At 41.8% G+C, this 16,567-nt stretch overlaps 1 protein-coding gene across 3 annotated transcripts; it reads left to right on the top strand.

Moving 5' to 3' along the window:
* Positions 1 to 47: 47 nt before the first annotated feature.
* On the top strand, positions 48 to 15,335 carry spata13 (spermatogenesis associated 13). Of its 3 annotated transcripts, XM_034862654.1 has the most exons (13): positions 48 to 542; positions 6,452 to 8,005; positions 9,726 to 10,187; positions 10,857 to 11,001; positions 11,209 to 11,336; positions 11,541 to 11,720; positions 12,113 to 12,292; positions 12,521 to 12,700; positions 12,805 to 13,037; positions 13,667 to 13,796; positions 13,934 to 14,309; positions 14,462 to 14,536; positions 14,654 to 15,335. In XM_034862654.1, exons 1-13 carry the CDS (start codon positions 534 to 536, stop codon positions 14,833 to 14,835), a joined length of 3,834 nt encoding a protein of 1,277 aa, XP_034718545.1. In that variant the 5' UTR covers positions 48 to 533; the 3' UTR covers positions 14,836 to 15,335. The 3 variants fall into 3 exon arrangements, with proteins under 3 accessions (XP_034718545.1, XP_034718547.1, XP_034718546.1); XM_034862656.1 differs by lacking the exons at positions 48 to 542; positions 6,452 to 8,005 and adding an exon at positions 8,700 to 8,979; XM_034862655.1 differs by lacking the exons at positions 48 to 542; positions 6,452 to 8,005 and adding an exon at positions 8,986 to 9,234.
* The last annotated feature ends 1,232 nt before the right edge of the window (positions 15,336 to 16,567 follow it).

Raw genomic sequence — 16,567 nt, forward strand, 5'->3', positions numbered from 1 at the left:
AGTAACCTCAATCGTAACCTCTCGAAGCCCCGCCCCCTGGAAACACTGCAACAAGTGCATTAATGATGCTCGCCAGCTCAATTCTTCAAGAAAGACGTATTTGAGCTGGGCTCATCAGCAAAATGAGAAGCTTTTCTTGAGTAACTTCGGAAGATATCGCATGACTCAGTATTTATTTTGTACACTTAAGTTACTTGACTACCATCAGGTTTTGCCAGTCGGTGAAAGCGAATTAAAAAACCGCAAAGCTTGCGCAATTTAGAAGTTGCAGTGAGCTCGTGAGCTAGCTCGAGTTGCTAGCTCAGTGTGTTTAAGAAGTCAGCCAGCCATTCGTCTTAACATGTTGCGGGGTAACTAGTTAGAAGGGCCAGCGCAGTTATCGTGGTTTTTGTACCCGACATGTTTTTGCGAGTGGAGGGCGAGTGCGAGGCAAGTCGTTGGACCTCGGAGAAACTACTTCACTATGGCTAAACAACACAAACAGCTGCTCTGTTGATGTGAGGAAAAAGGTGAGGAGGACAACATCGGCGACTATGAGCAGGGTAAGAAAAAGTTTAACTATTAACTGCGCAATGACTGCTAATTTAATTCAAAGCTAAAACAAGTGATAAGTGATCATATACTTCCTTTAAGTTAGTCATATTATTCGTGTAACATTATCACATTAAAGTTGCGGTGATTTTCCCTCTTCTGTTCTTATTTGAAATGGGACCAGAGGGGGTTATTGTAGTGCATTACAGCGGTGGTTGTTATAGTGATGTGGGAGATGCCAGGCTGTGAAGGAGGAGTTGGGGCTTACGTTACTACAAAGAGCTTTATGACCAAAGAAAGTTAATTAATGCAGAAATAAATAAGCAGTTTGGCCCCTAGTTCTTTATGGGCTTAGAAAACTAGTAATCCCCTTCCATAGCTCTTTGTTTTTAGATTCTGCTTCATTCTTAGCATGTACTAACTTAGCTACACTAATTGCAGGAGTCTGCAGCCATCACAACAGGTTACTCACAATTAATTGGAATATAATTTGTCTATATTTTTTCCACCAGGGTGGAGAGTTGTCTTGTTTTCATGGCTCCCCAAATGGATTTTATACTAGAGGTAATCTGTGGCGTCTAGATCATTCAATGTTAAATATTCACAGGTCACAGTCCTCTGCTTTATAGAACTATTAGTATTAAAACAAAACCAAACAACTGTAATAATATTTTACACTGCGTTACCTTTTATTTCATACACGGTTGTAATTCTGTCTCATCGGAGACAACATTGAGCTTTGTGTCTGTAGTTAATCTAAATATTCTGCATTAGTTTACCTTCTTTTTGCACTTCAGTCCATAGACAAAGACAGCAAAGATGTCACTTAAGTTTTTTATTTGTGCCTATATAATATTAGTAGATTTGTGCTCTCTTTCTGTTTTCATGATTTTTGAATGTTGATAGAGCAACCTTTTGGTTATTGTTGCATTGCTGTCAGGTTACACTGTATGCTATACAACAAGGCTCAGTGGTTTTTTGTCCTGTCTAAGCCTTGTACACTGTGTGGTGTTAGCTTTCTGTCTTCATGACACTCCACAGCAGATCAAGTGAGTAAGTAGCTGCCTGTGTGAGAGTGCTGACACTCCTTGGTTTACCTGTACTTCCCACGGTCTGTCGAAAGGGGAGTGGCCTCCCCCAGTCTTCTATCTGCCAGATCAAAAATGAGGAACTAGGTAAAGAAAAAAATGAAACTTAACCCAGAAAACTGATCCGTAGCAGATCAAGATGGGACATTAGGGCTGGGCAAAAGGGAGTAAATCAGATATCGTGATATTCTTGACCAAGTACCTCGGTATCGATATTGTGCCGATATTCTAAGGTTGACAATTGGTGCTTTAACCAACTATCTTCACACTTAGATTTTAAATAAATAATCATCAATAATATGAACATAATGTCTAAGTGGGGAAAAGGCAAATGACAGAACAGCTAGAACAGTCTGGTAAGTTCAAAAAAGTATTACCTTACTGTAATGCAGTATTTAAAACCAGGACAAGACACTTATGTCATATCACATTATTACAATATCCAAAATTTAAGACAATATCTAATCTCACATCAAAATAATGATTTATTGCCCAGCCCTATGGGACGTGTACAAAAGAGGTGACATATTTCTTATCGATAGAGTTTGTGGAATTTCAGCCTTTATCTCTTAATTTTCACTCTTAACATGTAAAATGCACCATGTGCCAAGTTGCCCCCTGCAGTCAAATCCTGGTGGGCTTTTTACAAGCTTTGGGTGTCACTCTCAGTCAGTGCTGAATAGCCTAGTTGTCGCCCTGATTAGGCTATCATGTGTAGAGGAAACCAGTCCTGAACACAGACTGGTAGAGCTTTGCTAATCAGATTATTACTGGGATGGAAGAGAAACAGGCTATACACATACAAACACACACAGTCCCGCTCCCACACACTGTTCGGAGTTTTCTTGCTAACACTTTAATCTTTGCTAGGAAACAGACTGTAAGGTCAGATAACAGGCATCAAGGCTAAAAAGATGCTGTTTCAACCACGAATGTGAACTCATTTACTTGACAGAAATATTCAATGAACATTTTTCCCCACAGCTTTCATTGCTCGAGCCAAATAGACGACCAGGAAAGTGACAGCTTACAAAGGAACGGCGATGTTGCTCCGGGGTGCTTGTGTCTGTCTCAGAGTTAAACCAGAGAACGGAAAATGACAGCAAAACGCGTACTTTCACTTAACACTTTCTCTGGTGGTTTTTCAGGTTAATACTTCGTACATTTTGGCAGAATGAGTTTTATCCTAGCTTCAGGCAGGACATACTGCAGAAGTGAACTATGGGTAGGTAGGGGGTCGCCTTATCCCTATGTATTTATGACTCCTTACTTTACTGCCTGGGTTTTCTAGCCAAACAGGAAGGGAGGCAATGATTTAACTGCCTTCCTCCCTTCTCAGCTCTGAGCACGTATGCGTGTGAGGACACATGCACACAGATGGAAATGGGCCGTGCACGATGAGAAAGGATGCTCTAACTAATTGTGCATGTGTTTTTGGAGTGCATGCTTTTAGCCCTTGTATACATGTTTATGTATCTGGATGAGTGTTCATCCTCATCTCTGGGAGTCTAATCTGAGGCTGGCTCCAGCTGGCTGCAATGTGCGTGGGTGTGTGTGTGTGTATTTGTGTGTGTGTGTGTGTGTGGGGGGGGGGCTCCTCCCTGGGCTGTTAATTAACTCTGGACCAGGGCACCAGTGCACCGCTCCCATCCGCAGCCAAGCAGGAGGAAGCTGGAGAGCAGCAGTGATCCTGGTACACAGGCAGAGCACAGTTAAAATGGGAGAGTTCATAGTAGAAGTGATCTGCTTACAGACAATAGGGCGTGCTAGTAACTTATACGTAAGTAATATTTGTTAGGATGTTGTTACTTGCATAGCTGTAGAAATGGATGTATGAATTTTTTTCTGTCAATTCAGAAAATATGGAGAAAAGGAAAAGATGCCAGAGCTTAGGTTGGATTTTTTTTTTCTATATAAATGAACAAAATGAAAGAGGCTTTCAGAATAGTTTACCATATATATTTTATCTCTCAAATTAAAAACAGCTTTTCATCATTAAGTAAGCTCTGTGTGGCAGTGTTGAATTTGCTTTGTAACTAGTAGTTATGAATTGCCAACACACCTGCCATTTCACCAGTAAAACAAATGCCATGCACATCAAAGCGAACATTGTCATTGAGGTTGATGCATTTGATTCTAGACTTGAAATGCGATAAGGTTTATTAATACATCACCAGTTTTAAATGGCATAGTTAAAAGTCACGGAAACAAACATTCTGTAGAGATATTGGAGTAAAAAGCATATTGCATATAAGTTGACATCTTGTGTTGTCTTAGTGAAAGTCACCACCTGCGTCAGCTTGGTTTGGCTCAGCATTAGTAGATGCTAACTGGCCTGTGACAGTTTAGGGAGAAAGCAGAAAGGATAGCACAGTTGGTAGAAAGGGCGATAGCACGGAATACTTGAGTATTCAAAACAAAAACAAGCTACTCAAGCTGTAGAAATTCCTTTCCTATCTCCAATCGTTCTGCTTGAAAAATAAATGGAAAGAATTGATCCTGTCTATTTTTTTCCTGGTGCTACTTAATGGGATTCTTCCCGGGGCCAAGGAGAAAGTACAAGAAGACAATTCAGCATAGCTTTGAAAGCAGCACATTGTTCGCAAGGGGTGTTTACTGTCTGTCAGCAGCGGTGCTTGGCAGCGGTGGCTCTGTGTTTACATAAGTGTTCGGCATGACGGAGAGAGCTGGTTAGAGTGACAGCAGATTCCACAGAGAGTTTGTCTGAGAAAGCCCATCCGCTGCTGGGCATGCATGATGATGGGAGGTTTGGGAACGTTCCAGGGTCCTTAGCAGACAGTGGAAGCAACAATGCCTTCAAACCTTAAAAAATGGCTTCCGTTTGTGTTGTGGCAAAGTCACAACAATTTATTTAAACCTAAATAAATATGACAATATATTGGGCCTGAACCTTTTTGTTGGTAGGAGACTGTTTTCTTGTAAGAAATGTAAAACAATCAGCAGTCGTGTCATCCCCCATTTAGCATTTATAAGCAGTGTATAATTAATGAATGGTTTATAACACACTGTAATGTAGTCTTTAAGAGTATATTGATGATGTAGTTTATCATCTGTATTTATCATATATTTATATCCTGCTATAAATAATAAATGCGGGGGGGGGGTGTCGAAGGAAAATAATGCATAAAAATGTTCTATTTTAACTGCAATTTAAAATATGCAAGCGGTTTGCCAAATTATATTTTCCTAAGTATCCTCTGTAAGATTGAGTCATATTGAGTAAACTATTCTGGAGAAAGCATCTGGAAATTGGCAGACCAGCTAACTATTTATATTTGCTTCATTTGATGCAAATATAGCACAAATTGTTGTTTTTAGAGATGGGATTTATTTGTAGGTATGGAAAAGTATATAGGATGATATTTTATAGTCATACATTCATACTGTATTGTTATTATTGTCAATATACTGTGGCCTCTATAGACGAGTCACTTTATAGTTAAACCTTTTTGTTTTTTATTTGAGATAATTTGTAAATCACTTGGCAGCTTAGAAGTTAGAATTAGTTAGCAGTACTCTGATGTGTCATTTAGTGGCCTTTTTGAATTCAGTCATAAAAGAAACGTAGAGAAAAGGTGACACAGAAGACATTTTAATATGTCAAAGAAGGAAAAGTATGGCTGTAAAAAATAAAATGAAGGATGCCTGAAGTACATTTAGCTGCTTCCGTTTCAGGGTCCTTGTATTGTGCATGCTCACTCACTGTCAGTCATGTCGTGGCTTACTGGGACACTTGAATAGTACAGAGCCATTGTTAATGTTATTAGTAACACCTGTGTGTTTCCTACTATGACATGCTAAATGTACTCTGTGAAAAGGCCTATTAGTATATCTAACTGTATATATCTGGAAGATATCTGTTAAAAAGGTTTGTGGTGTCTTATAATCCCATATGGGATAGGCCAAGTGTTTAGCGTGACACAGAAATAAAATAAAACGAAGTATGAATCCTACATAGGCAAACATTGAGGACTCTGTGTTTTACTGTGTTCACTAATTTGAAGACCACACAACCCTCCCCCCGCCGTCACTTTATCTTCTACGTAATCTGAAGAAAACTGGGCAATTTATTGCATTAATCACAATGTATTAACAAGTTTCATTGCTTAGTCACGCTCACAAAGTCCCACTTCAAAGGCTTAGCTGCACTTACCACTGCCCTTAATCACACACACACACACACACACACACACACACACACACACACACACACACACACACACACACACACACACACACACACACACACACACACACACACACACACACACACACACACACACACAAACTTAGCACAACACCACCCCAACCTGGGCCTCAGCTCTCTATGGACATTGAAATACAGCACCAAGGACAAATGCGCGTAGTGTTCTCAGTGAAAGATGTTTTACTCCTCTGTATGCTGTGCACACTGAGGGTTATGCATCTTTCTGTTGATCTGTGTCCCTCCCTTTATTCTCTGTTCCTCCTCTCTTACATCCAAACACAGAGGACACTGTACTGTTAACACATATTAGCTCATTCTCAAACTCCCATCCCTTTAAGCATACTGTACGTCTTTTTCATGCTGTTTTTCTCAAGATTTTAAATTTCCCAGCCTTCAGCCGAGCCCTAAAACATTCTTACTGTAAAAAATGTTTATTTTATTCAGTTAATTTTTTAAAACTAATACATATTTCTCTTTGGAGTTGTATATCTGCTTTTACCTGATAAATTTCATTTCAACATAGTAACCTTTGAATAGGACCTTGTATTCTTCTATAATGCAACATGCAAAGATTTCTGAAATTAATCTCTGTTTGGTTTTGCAGGCAGAACAACAGGACAGAGTCTTGTCCACAAGCGAAGACTCTCTCCCGTGCCTCTACCACTGTAAAGCTGACCCGCTGATCCGAAGTCGACCCCTTAGTGATATATACCCATTCCACAGTCATGCTGACAGAAGTGCAGTCCCATGTCTGCTGTCTGGTTGTGTCGTACAGCCAATGACCGCAGGTTCAGACGAAAACAGATTAAATGGCATCAACTCCTCTGCCTGGACCAACCCTGTTATAGGTCAACCTGAGGGAAAGCCTTACTCCTCAAGAATTATGAGGCTTTTTTCGAACTCGAGGAAGGGCCCTGTCCCTGCTCACAGTCCAACCACTGACAGTACCACCTCAACCCACAGCAGTGACGGCAACAGTGTCCCCCAGTCCTGGTCAGGACTTTCAGGACTGGGTGTTGTGGACTCCTTCAAAAAGCTCCGCTCCTCTGTGCTCCAGGGTATACAGAGTAAAGGGGCGGTCTCCCATGATGGAGAAAATGACCCATCAGATCAGGAAATAACAAATGGCACTGGTGTAGCCAACATTGACCCTGGTCTAGATGATGCAGCAAATCATTTACATTTTACAGAACGATATAGTGTGTCTAATGGAGATTTTGATGGCCAAAAGTTGGCTATGATAAGCCAATGTGGATCAGATATTGAGGACTACGATGATGATGTGGAAAATGATGAAGATGGGTTCACGCGGAACACACGATTGTCAAGGAGTATCAGGAGAGCGTATGGAGCAGGACGCATCTCTTTACTCGACACAGGGAACAGGAGACTAGCAGGAAGGAGCCCAAATGAAGATACGGACAGTCAGAAACCATATCAGACATCCAGGGTCAATGTCCAAACAAAGAACATGAATGACAACACAAATGTGAAGGTGTTGAGCAGACTGAGCAAAAGTGCAGAAAATCTTCATATATTTAAGGCCCCTTTTAGACGCAAACCCCAATTGCCAGGACCTCCTTTGCTTCAGGAGGAACCCAAGACTAGCACGTCAAGCAAGACACCAAACATCCAGAGGACAGCCAGCGCCTCCTCAGTGGACCTCCAGGACCACGCTGTTAGCCGCAGAAAGAGCCCTGTGATGACCAAAGGGCCGATGCTAAAGCTAGTAGGCAGCATGACTGACCTGACTGTCCGACGCAGGCGAAGTCCTTCCCCCAGCCCCACCTGTCGGACACCCTTGTCACCCCTGACTCGTCTCCACGACGACTACTCCCGCCGTGTGCCTTGCCTAACAACCAGTGAGCGACAACGCCGCCCTTCGCCTGTCAGAGCCCGGGTCATGTCTGTCGAGCACAACCCTCTGGTTCATCAACAGCCTGAATCCAATGCCAGCCCACAGCAGCATCCGCTCCTTATCAGCCAGGTTTCTGTGGAGCCCCCAGTAGGAACCGAGCAGACGTCACCTGCTCATTATGAATTACCGACTGTGGCAACAACAAGTAGCTATAAACAGACAGCACAATGTGATTCATGTCTCTGGCAGAAAGAGCATTCCCAACAAGAAGAGACTGAGGTCAACATGGAACCAAACGAGGTAAAAGCAAAATCATGTGTGTTAAAGGTCTGATGTAAATAATTTAATTTTCTTGGCACATACTGTTTATACTAATGAGATATAGTAATGTTTCTATTAGCAGTCAGTATTGCTCCACATATTTCTCCCTAATTAGCACAGAAGATGCAGATATTCTGACACAACGCGGGACATGTATAAAACACTAACAAAGGCATCAGCTAGGGTACTATCTTTTGTGCAACTTGTCTCTTTGATTACAGAGGTTTTCACTGCTTACATTTATATGATGTGCCGCAGCTGAACAAGAACCAAGCTGCAAAATGTTTTGCACTATCACACATTAGCAGCACCTTAATCATTGACACCGGAACATGGTATTGGAAATAATTAGATTACAGGCTCTCTATAAACTTTCATAGCAGAAGGAAGTACTAAAATCTATCTATAATCTAGAACAGCATGATCATTAATGGATTCCAATCTTCCAGTTGAATGGCGTTGACCCTTGTCTTAGGAAATGAAGCATCACACCTCTAAGAAGTGATCTTTGAATCTGGCATGATTCTAACCCTTTGAGATAAGTTCTCATGTTACCATGATGCTTGTCAGTATTGTGCTTGTATGATTTAAAAAAACAAGGAGCTGTGTGTGTCCAAAGTCCCCTCCAGTGTCAAATAAATAATAACGTAGGCATAAGTTGTTCTTCACTGTCCTTTTTCCTGTCAGTTGTTTATGAATTACTGACTTCTGGTGCAGCAGGGTCACATGCTGAAGCCAGCTGTTCTGTGCTACCATGCACACTGAAGGGGCAGAGTTAATGATTAGGCTTTGTTTATGATTAGTGGCCCTTGCGCAAAACTGCTCCATAGTCCTCTTGCTATGAGTGAGTACAGCCCCCGCTTCACATCTCCCCCTTTCTGCTAGCTGAAGCACAGTGGATCAAAGTCCAGCACGGAGGACACTGGGCCTTGCACAGCTAGCAGCACCACCAGGTAGACAGGTCTAGAAACACACTGTTTTAGTGATGTGTTTTAGTCTAAGAGTATGATCTTGCCTTTAAAGATGAAGCAGAACAATCTGATTTGTTTACTTTAAAAATCAAGTGGCTTTTGGTTGCCTCAAAAAATAATCCGGTCTTGGGGACACATGCCCCTCTGTGTTTGTTTGGTTTCACAATGGTGCTAGTCCATTGTGTGCCTCTCCAGTGCATATGCCGGGGACCGGACCCAGATCGAGAAAGCCAAGAGGTGAGGTTTGATTGCTGGCTGAGTAAGAAAGACTTAGACCAACAATTTCCAAATGAGTAACCATTAGCCAATATTTGACCATCAGTATACAATACCTGCTGACAAACACAAAATGATAACATTTTATTGTGGAATTTCTGTTGCACTTCTTGTTTGAACTTGATAAGCATAGCGGTTTACTGTGTTCAAAAAGTGGAGCCAATCACTGTGTGAACTTGAATACTTTCACATGATAATAAAGTTTCTCGTGAGAATCCTGATAAAGTTAACTGAAATAGTTTCCCTTTGATTCTTGTGGATTCTGCAATGAGATCCAAGACAGTTGCTTCGAGTTGGAACTTTTGAGACTGGCAGTACCATTTTGGTCTGTTTCTGATTAACTTCCCAGCAGACATTATGTTCTACATATTTGTGCTTTTGCTGATCATTGCAAAGGGAAAATGAATTCCATCATCCTAATTGAGTTTTAAATTTAGGTTTTTGATCCCTAGGTGACATCAGACCAACAAGGTCCAGAAGCACTCTTCCAAACAGAGGAACTCTCTCCAACAACCAGCAATACCCGTCCTATCTCTTCAATATGTATTTTGGAGTCACCCACATCGCGCACATCACCCACAGATACACCCACGGAAATAACCTGCGTCAAGCCCAGACGAAGGAGTGGGCGCCCAAGACCTCGGCCCATCTCTGACTACGGACAGCTCCTTTCAAGGAAGCACTCCATTCCGGAGGAAGTGGTAGAAGTGCATGCTGAAGAAAGGACAGCAAATACATCATTGACTAAAGACTACAGTGGAAATGAAGCAATGACGTGTGGGAATGGAGATAGCCCTGAGAACTACAGCATAAACGGAGACGTTCAAGGCATGAGGCAGCGTCCGATATCAGTGATTGGAACTGTGGATCTGTTCTCTACTGATGCTGAGGAGAAGGACGACCGCCTTCCTTGTGTGAGCCTTTACAGTTTAAATCTACTAGAAGTGAAAGGCTATGATGAATTCCCATCTGCTATATATAAACTAGAAATGTGGTTGTATACATTTTGTTTCAGTCATGTGAGGAATCATAATTGGCTTCAGGCTATTTATTTGCTAATAAAAGAACCCCAATAATGAAATTTGCAGTTAGATCTATATTTGAACAATGTCTATCCTTTAAATTGTTAGGGAAGAAAACAATATTTTTCCTGCCAATGCTAGCCATTTGAGTGGTGGTATAAACATAAGGCTGAATGTTGTTGTTTTACAGATTTTCACTGAAAAACACATATATATAGCAGATCAGTACACATTAATTTGTTTAAACATGTTTTCCTGCCTTTTTAATGTTTCAATTGATCAAGGCTATATCAAAAAAAAATGAGCACAATTTTAACTGTACAAACAACAACAACAGTAGCCAGGTCAGGACCTAAAATACACCAACCATGAACCTTGAGTCAGTCATTTTTTATACTACTTTGTACTGAAATCCAAAATAATTGATCTTGGTTACAAATGCTATCTGTTGTAAAGTCGCTGACTTTATTTCAATGTGAAACAGTCACAACGTAGGTGGTGAAAGCCTGAGAATGTGAGCTCTTCCTAAATCCCAGGATGTTTCTTGTCTCTTCTCTGAAGCCCCTGTCGCGGCCGCCCATCCCCTCCCACCAGGTTCCCCCCTACAGAGCAGTGTCTGCCAGGTTTCGCCCCTCCACCCTCTCCCAGAGCACTCCCATCGGACTTGACCGTCTTGGGCGGCGTAGGCTCCACAGAGTGCTCAGTGGTGAGAACTGGCATTGTTGTTGATCACAAATTGTAGTCTGTGGGAAAGCTGACTCAGGGAATGTCAATAAGCATGTTGAAGGAAAATGTTGGTGTTGAGCCAGGGGTGGGTGTTCCTGAATCTGTGGCTTGTTTCTGAATTATTTAAGTCCTGTCAGAATATTCTCAGCTCCACACATTGTTTTTAACTTCTGTACATGTGTTGCAGATGGTGTGTCGGAGTGCTCGGCGACACTTGATGACAGCGTGAGTGAGGAGGAGGAGGGCAGTTTTGATGAGCTCACTGATGTCACCACCTACCTCCAGCCGGGGGTGGAGCTCTCTGTGCTCAACGAGGTAAGGCCGTGGAGGGAAACTTACAATTTTTTCTTGTTGAATGCGTGCCTCGTGAACAGCCATGTGAAAATGTGTGTTTTCAAGATGTTTGGCAGAACAGACATACTGCAGTATCTATAAGTCTAAACATAATCTTACATGTTAGACATGGGCTTAGCATGCATGTAATTGTATCTTTATCTTATCTGTGTGTGTGCTACTCAGTGGATAAGCTCCGGCCACACAGTGTATGCTGAGGCTGCCTGGGACCATGTGACCATGGAGGAGCAGGAGCTAGCCTTCAAGGCAGGAGATGTTATCCGTGTCCTGGAAGCTTCGCATAAGGACTGGTGGTGGGGTAGGGGGTCTGACAAGGAGTCCTGGTTCCCTTCCAGCTTTGTGAGAGTAAGTGGACTTCCTGACCTCTGTGTCTAACGCATGTTTGCTCTCCAACAGCACAATAAAAGACCTGCAAACTGGCTTAGGTCCAGACAAACCTTATCAGCCCTCTTAAAAGTGTGTGTGGAAGGGTTCAAACCTCAGAGGTTCAGCTGGTTTCTGTGGTGACCGGAGCTGATTGACAGTTAAGTCTTAATTAGACAAGCTGGGGTAACCATAGTGAGGTTATTTGATTGGCAGATGGCCGTCTGCTGTGTAATTGCTTGGCACTGAACCAATGTTGGAGAACAGAAGCTGGTTAAACTGGCACATGTTGTTACCATAGTAATGTGGAGTTTTTGTAGTCTAAGTAGTTATTGTTCTCCTTTTTGTAATAATGTGTGTTGGATGTATTTTAGGTGCGAGTGAACCAGGAGGGCTCGAGTGCAGAAAGTGTGGAGAGTGTAGCGGACCAGGAAAATCCAACTTCCAGGGAGACACACAGCGCTCAGCACAAGGAGCAGATGAGAACCAATGTGGTTCAGGAAATCATGAATACTGAACGCATCTACATCAAGCACCTAAAAGACATCTGTGAGGTACAGGCCTTAATATTTACATCTAAGGCTGCTGCTCGAAATGTAATTCAAAGCTTGCAAGCAGTCCTAAAATCTAATGTCAACTTTTTGTAATAAAATATTTAGAATAAGCTACATTTGTATTTCAGAAAAAACTAATCGGTTTAGCACCACCCGTTGGCTAGTGTTTGAACTGTTTTCATAGCTTGTGTTAGTGTAATCAGCATACTGGTTTTGTGTTACTTTTAGGGTTACATCCGTCAGTGCCGTAAACACCCGGACATGTTCACTGAGCTGCAGTTGAAGACCATCTTCAGCAACATAGAGGACATCTACAGGTTTCAGAGGCAGTTTATCAAAGACCTGGAGAAGAAGTACAACAAAGACCAACCACATCTCAGTGAAATTGGCTCTTGTTTTCTCTTGCAGGTAGCAGCCACACACAAAACCTTCCCTTAATCACTGTTTAATTCATTTATTTACCTGTTTCAATTTTTCTAAATTTTCATTGAATGTTTCTAATTTTTCATAAGGGAGAGGGCTTCTCTATCTACTCAGACTACTGTAACACTCATCCAGCAGCATGTGCTGAGCTGCAACGTCTCATGAAGTCGGGCAAATATAAGCATTTCTTTGAGGCCTGCCGGCTCCTCCAGCAGATGATCGACATTTCAATTGCGGGATTCTTGCTCACGCCTGTCCAGAAGATCTGTAAATACCCCCTACAGCTGGGTGAACTGCTTAAGTACACCCCCAAAGACCACAGGTACTCCTCTGGAAATGATTGACTTTACTATTTATTCTATTCTTTTTCTTTTTGCACTTAATTACATGCATCTTTATATAACTTCTCTCATTCACAATCTGGTTTAGACATGCAAAGTTAGAAGCTTTACTGCACTCCAGCCTACATCATTATTTTTCAACCACCCCACATTAACATAAAATAGTATATAGGCCATAAGCCAACTACTTCAGTGTTGACCCTGTTGGTCACTTTTTAACCCAACGTTGCTTGTCGCTTTGGATGCATTTTAAATACAACCACATCTCATGCCACTAAATCACATGATGAAGATACCTTGACTCGATGAAGCTGTTGTCTGTGTAGCGTTACTTTATCTTCACTGTACAATGAAAGCTATAAGCAAATGGCTGCAATGCTACTTACAGTGTGTATACAGCCTTAAACAATTTAAAAAGTGTCAATGGTCCATTCATTCACCTTCAAATAAAGAATTCATGGTGGTCCCACTCCCAATGGTTTGATCACTTATTTTTCACGATTGAGATTGTAGTGTGTTACTATGAATGGAAATGGGCTTCAATCCAATCAATTTTATGGTTAAGGCGGCAGACACTATGCTCATCGTTGCTTTTGATGATTTATTGCAGTGACTACAGCGGAGTGAGCAAAGCGTACGAGGCTATGAAGAACGTGGCCAGTCTGATAAATGAGAGGAAGAGACGACAGGAGAGTGTTGACACCATCGCTCACTGGCAGGTGGCAATTCTACACTGGGAGGTGATGATGAATAATCAATATTCTTCCAATTTGTACTCTGGTTATTAATTAAAAGAAGCCTATATAATTAATCAGTCTTCTCTAAAGAATATTGTATACATCTTTTGACTTTGTGTCTATGTAATTGGTTGTTGCAGGGGCCTGATGTGCTGGAGCGCAGCTCAGAGCTGATCCATTCTGGTGAGCTGACGCGAGTTGTCCGACAAGGCAAAATGCAACAGCGCAGCTTCTTCCTGTTTGACCACCAGTTGGTCTTCTGTAAAAAAGACATCCTGCGCAGAGACCTGCTCCACTACCGGGGACAGCTGGATATGGACCAGACCGAGGTGGTGGACATGCCCGACGGGCGGGACCTAGACCTAGGCCTGACCCTGAGGAATGCGCTGCGCCTACGTAACGCCTCCACTCTGGAGTTTATATGTGTGCTGTGCTGCAGGAAGGCCCAGGACAAGCAGAGGTGGTTACAGGCCTTCGCCAAGGAAAGATGCAGAGTCAAGGAAGACCAAGAGATGGGTGAGTTGTGCAGAATTCCTTTCTTTCATGACGCAAAACCAATACCGTGGGTAGATGTCAAATGAAAGATGAACAGGGTAAAACGATTGTTGGAAGAAGGGGGTGGTTGGAAATGTTTTGACCTGAGGGTGTATTTGTTTGCTTCTTGGCAGGAATGGAGATCAGTGAAGAGCAAAGAAGACAGGCCATTGTCAATGCCAGAAGAGCTAAACAGAAGAAGAGCAAAAGTAAGGAAATATTTAGCTTAATGCCATTTAGCCCGTTCATTTAAATTTCTAACACTTTTATACAAATTTTGATTTTCATTTATAATTTTGTTTTTGTTTTTCCTCATCACCTTTTAGCCATTGGTTACTCTGGTTCCGTCCCCCCACACCACCAAAACCTTCACCCACTTCATCAGCGTCACATCACCATTCCAACCAGCGTACCTCAGCAGCAGGTCTTTTCACTGGCCGAACCCCCAAAACGAAAGCCTTATCACCTGTTGTACAGCATCACCCGCAACGCCTTCTTCAGAAAATGAGGCTTTGCTCCCTCATCTTTTTTCTCCCTGTGCATGCTTAGAGCACACCCAAACCGTCCTGAAGACTCAAAGAACACTTTACTTTTTTTCCTGTATTTTTCTGCCTGTGAACATTCTGTCAAGTTCTGTTTTTGTGCCTCATGTGTCTCTTTTGTGTTTGTTTTTGTTGCATCATGAAGTCCAGTGCCTACAATTTGGAAATGGCATGACAAAAGTGTTAAAATACTGACTGTCCATTTTGTAAAGATGCTGCTCACTTAAAAGACTCCCACCCCTTTTGTCTTTTTAATTCCAACTGAAATATATATTTTTTAAATGTTAATTATTAAAACGATGTATATCCTGCTTTTGCGTTGATATACATGTTTTAGTTTATTTCAGAGACTGGCATTTTTTGTTGGGAGTCTGTCCACCCTGAGAACAAAACAGCCAGAGAATAAACTAACTGACACAGTCACAGACCTTGTTAACACTGTAAATAAAACTCTTGTACAAAAATACCTAACAAGATTGTTGTCCCGTTAAGATAATTGTGTTTGCTTATCCAATTGTTTTTTTTTTTGTTTGTGGCTGTTGAATATTGGTTGATGTAACTTTGATGATTGCAATAGAAGTTAATGAATGAAACATTATCTGTGGGACTGGAGGAGGTCCGTTGCCTTCAGCGGGCGCCCGGTTTCTCCAACACCAGGATCTGGTTTCACACACCTGTCGACGTCCAAACACTGTGCTGTGTGGCTCTACATTATTTGTGGATCCGCTTATTTTAAAAAGCCGTTTTTGTTCTGAAAGAAAAGAGAATGGATCTTAAACGCCGGAAATCAGGAATTAGATGATAGAGGTTTGAAGGGATGCGTGTGTCATGGGCACAGAGCGGCAGGCGCGCGAGACGACAATCGGAGATGAGGATCTGTCTCAAACGGATGCTGCCAGTGTAAGTAAGATGTATCCTAATGTAGTGTTATTCTTATAAAAGCATGGTGACTTAAACTACAACATATTAAATTGTGTCACATTTGAATAAAGATGTTTCTCCAGATGAAACCTTGGAGATTTATGTGGACATATGAAAACCTTTTAACTCACATCTTTTGTCCTTTTGGTTGATTAAATATGTGTAAAATAGATTCAACTTTTTTTTCCATGGGAATCTATATCCTGCTTACTTTTGATGGATTAAGTGCCACTTGCACAGTATGGAATGACACTGAATTAATAATATATGTGCATTGGGTAACTCAATGAGAGCCGGGGGCTGCATCTGATGGAGGATCTGTCAGGCATTCTTCACTAGCTAAAAGTGACCAGTAATGGAGCGCCATTACCCGAAGACACAAGCTTGCTTCATTGTTTTCAGATCAACAGCTAAATGTGATGGTTTTGTTCAACAGTTCAGTGCATGCAGTGACCCTGTACTATTTAAACACTTGCTCACCCAGCATTTCCGTGCATTTGGGACATCTTATTTTTCAGCTTACTGTAATCTAAACTAACTGACCTGGATAAGATACAGTGATGCAAAGAATGTTAGACTTATGGTTATGTCCTCTTGATCTTTTCCGCAGTAATTTCACCTACTTATGGTCCTCAAAGAGGGCCAGCATCTTTCTCTTGTGCCCTTTCCCCCACCCCCCAACACTGAATCCTGAGATCTCTAATACACTTGAAGGCTGTACAGTATCAAGAGACACTTGTTTGTGCTTCTCACATCATTTCAGCATCATTAACCACA

Source organism: Etheostoma cragini, chromosome 22 (genome assembly GCF_013103735.1).
Source record: "Etheostoma cragini isolate CJK2018 chromosome 22, CSU_Ecrag_1.0, whole genome shotgun sequence".
NCBI lineage: Eukaryota > Metazoa > Chordata > Actinopteri > Perciformes > Percidae > Etheostoma > Etheostoma cragini.

Coding starts and splice junctions, on each gene's coding strand:
- spata13 (XM_034862654.1), top strand. Junction 8,006..9,725: donor TCAACATGGAACCAAACGAG/GTAAAAGCAAAA, acceptor TTTGATCCCTAG/GTGACATCAGACCAACAAGG. Junction 11,002..11,208: donor GCTCCACAGAGTGCTCAGTG/GTGAGAACTGGC, acceptor CATGTGTTGCAG/ATGGTGTGTCGGAGTGCTCG.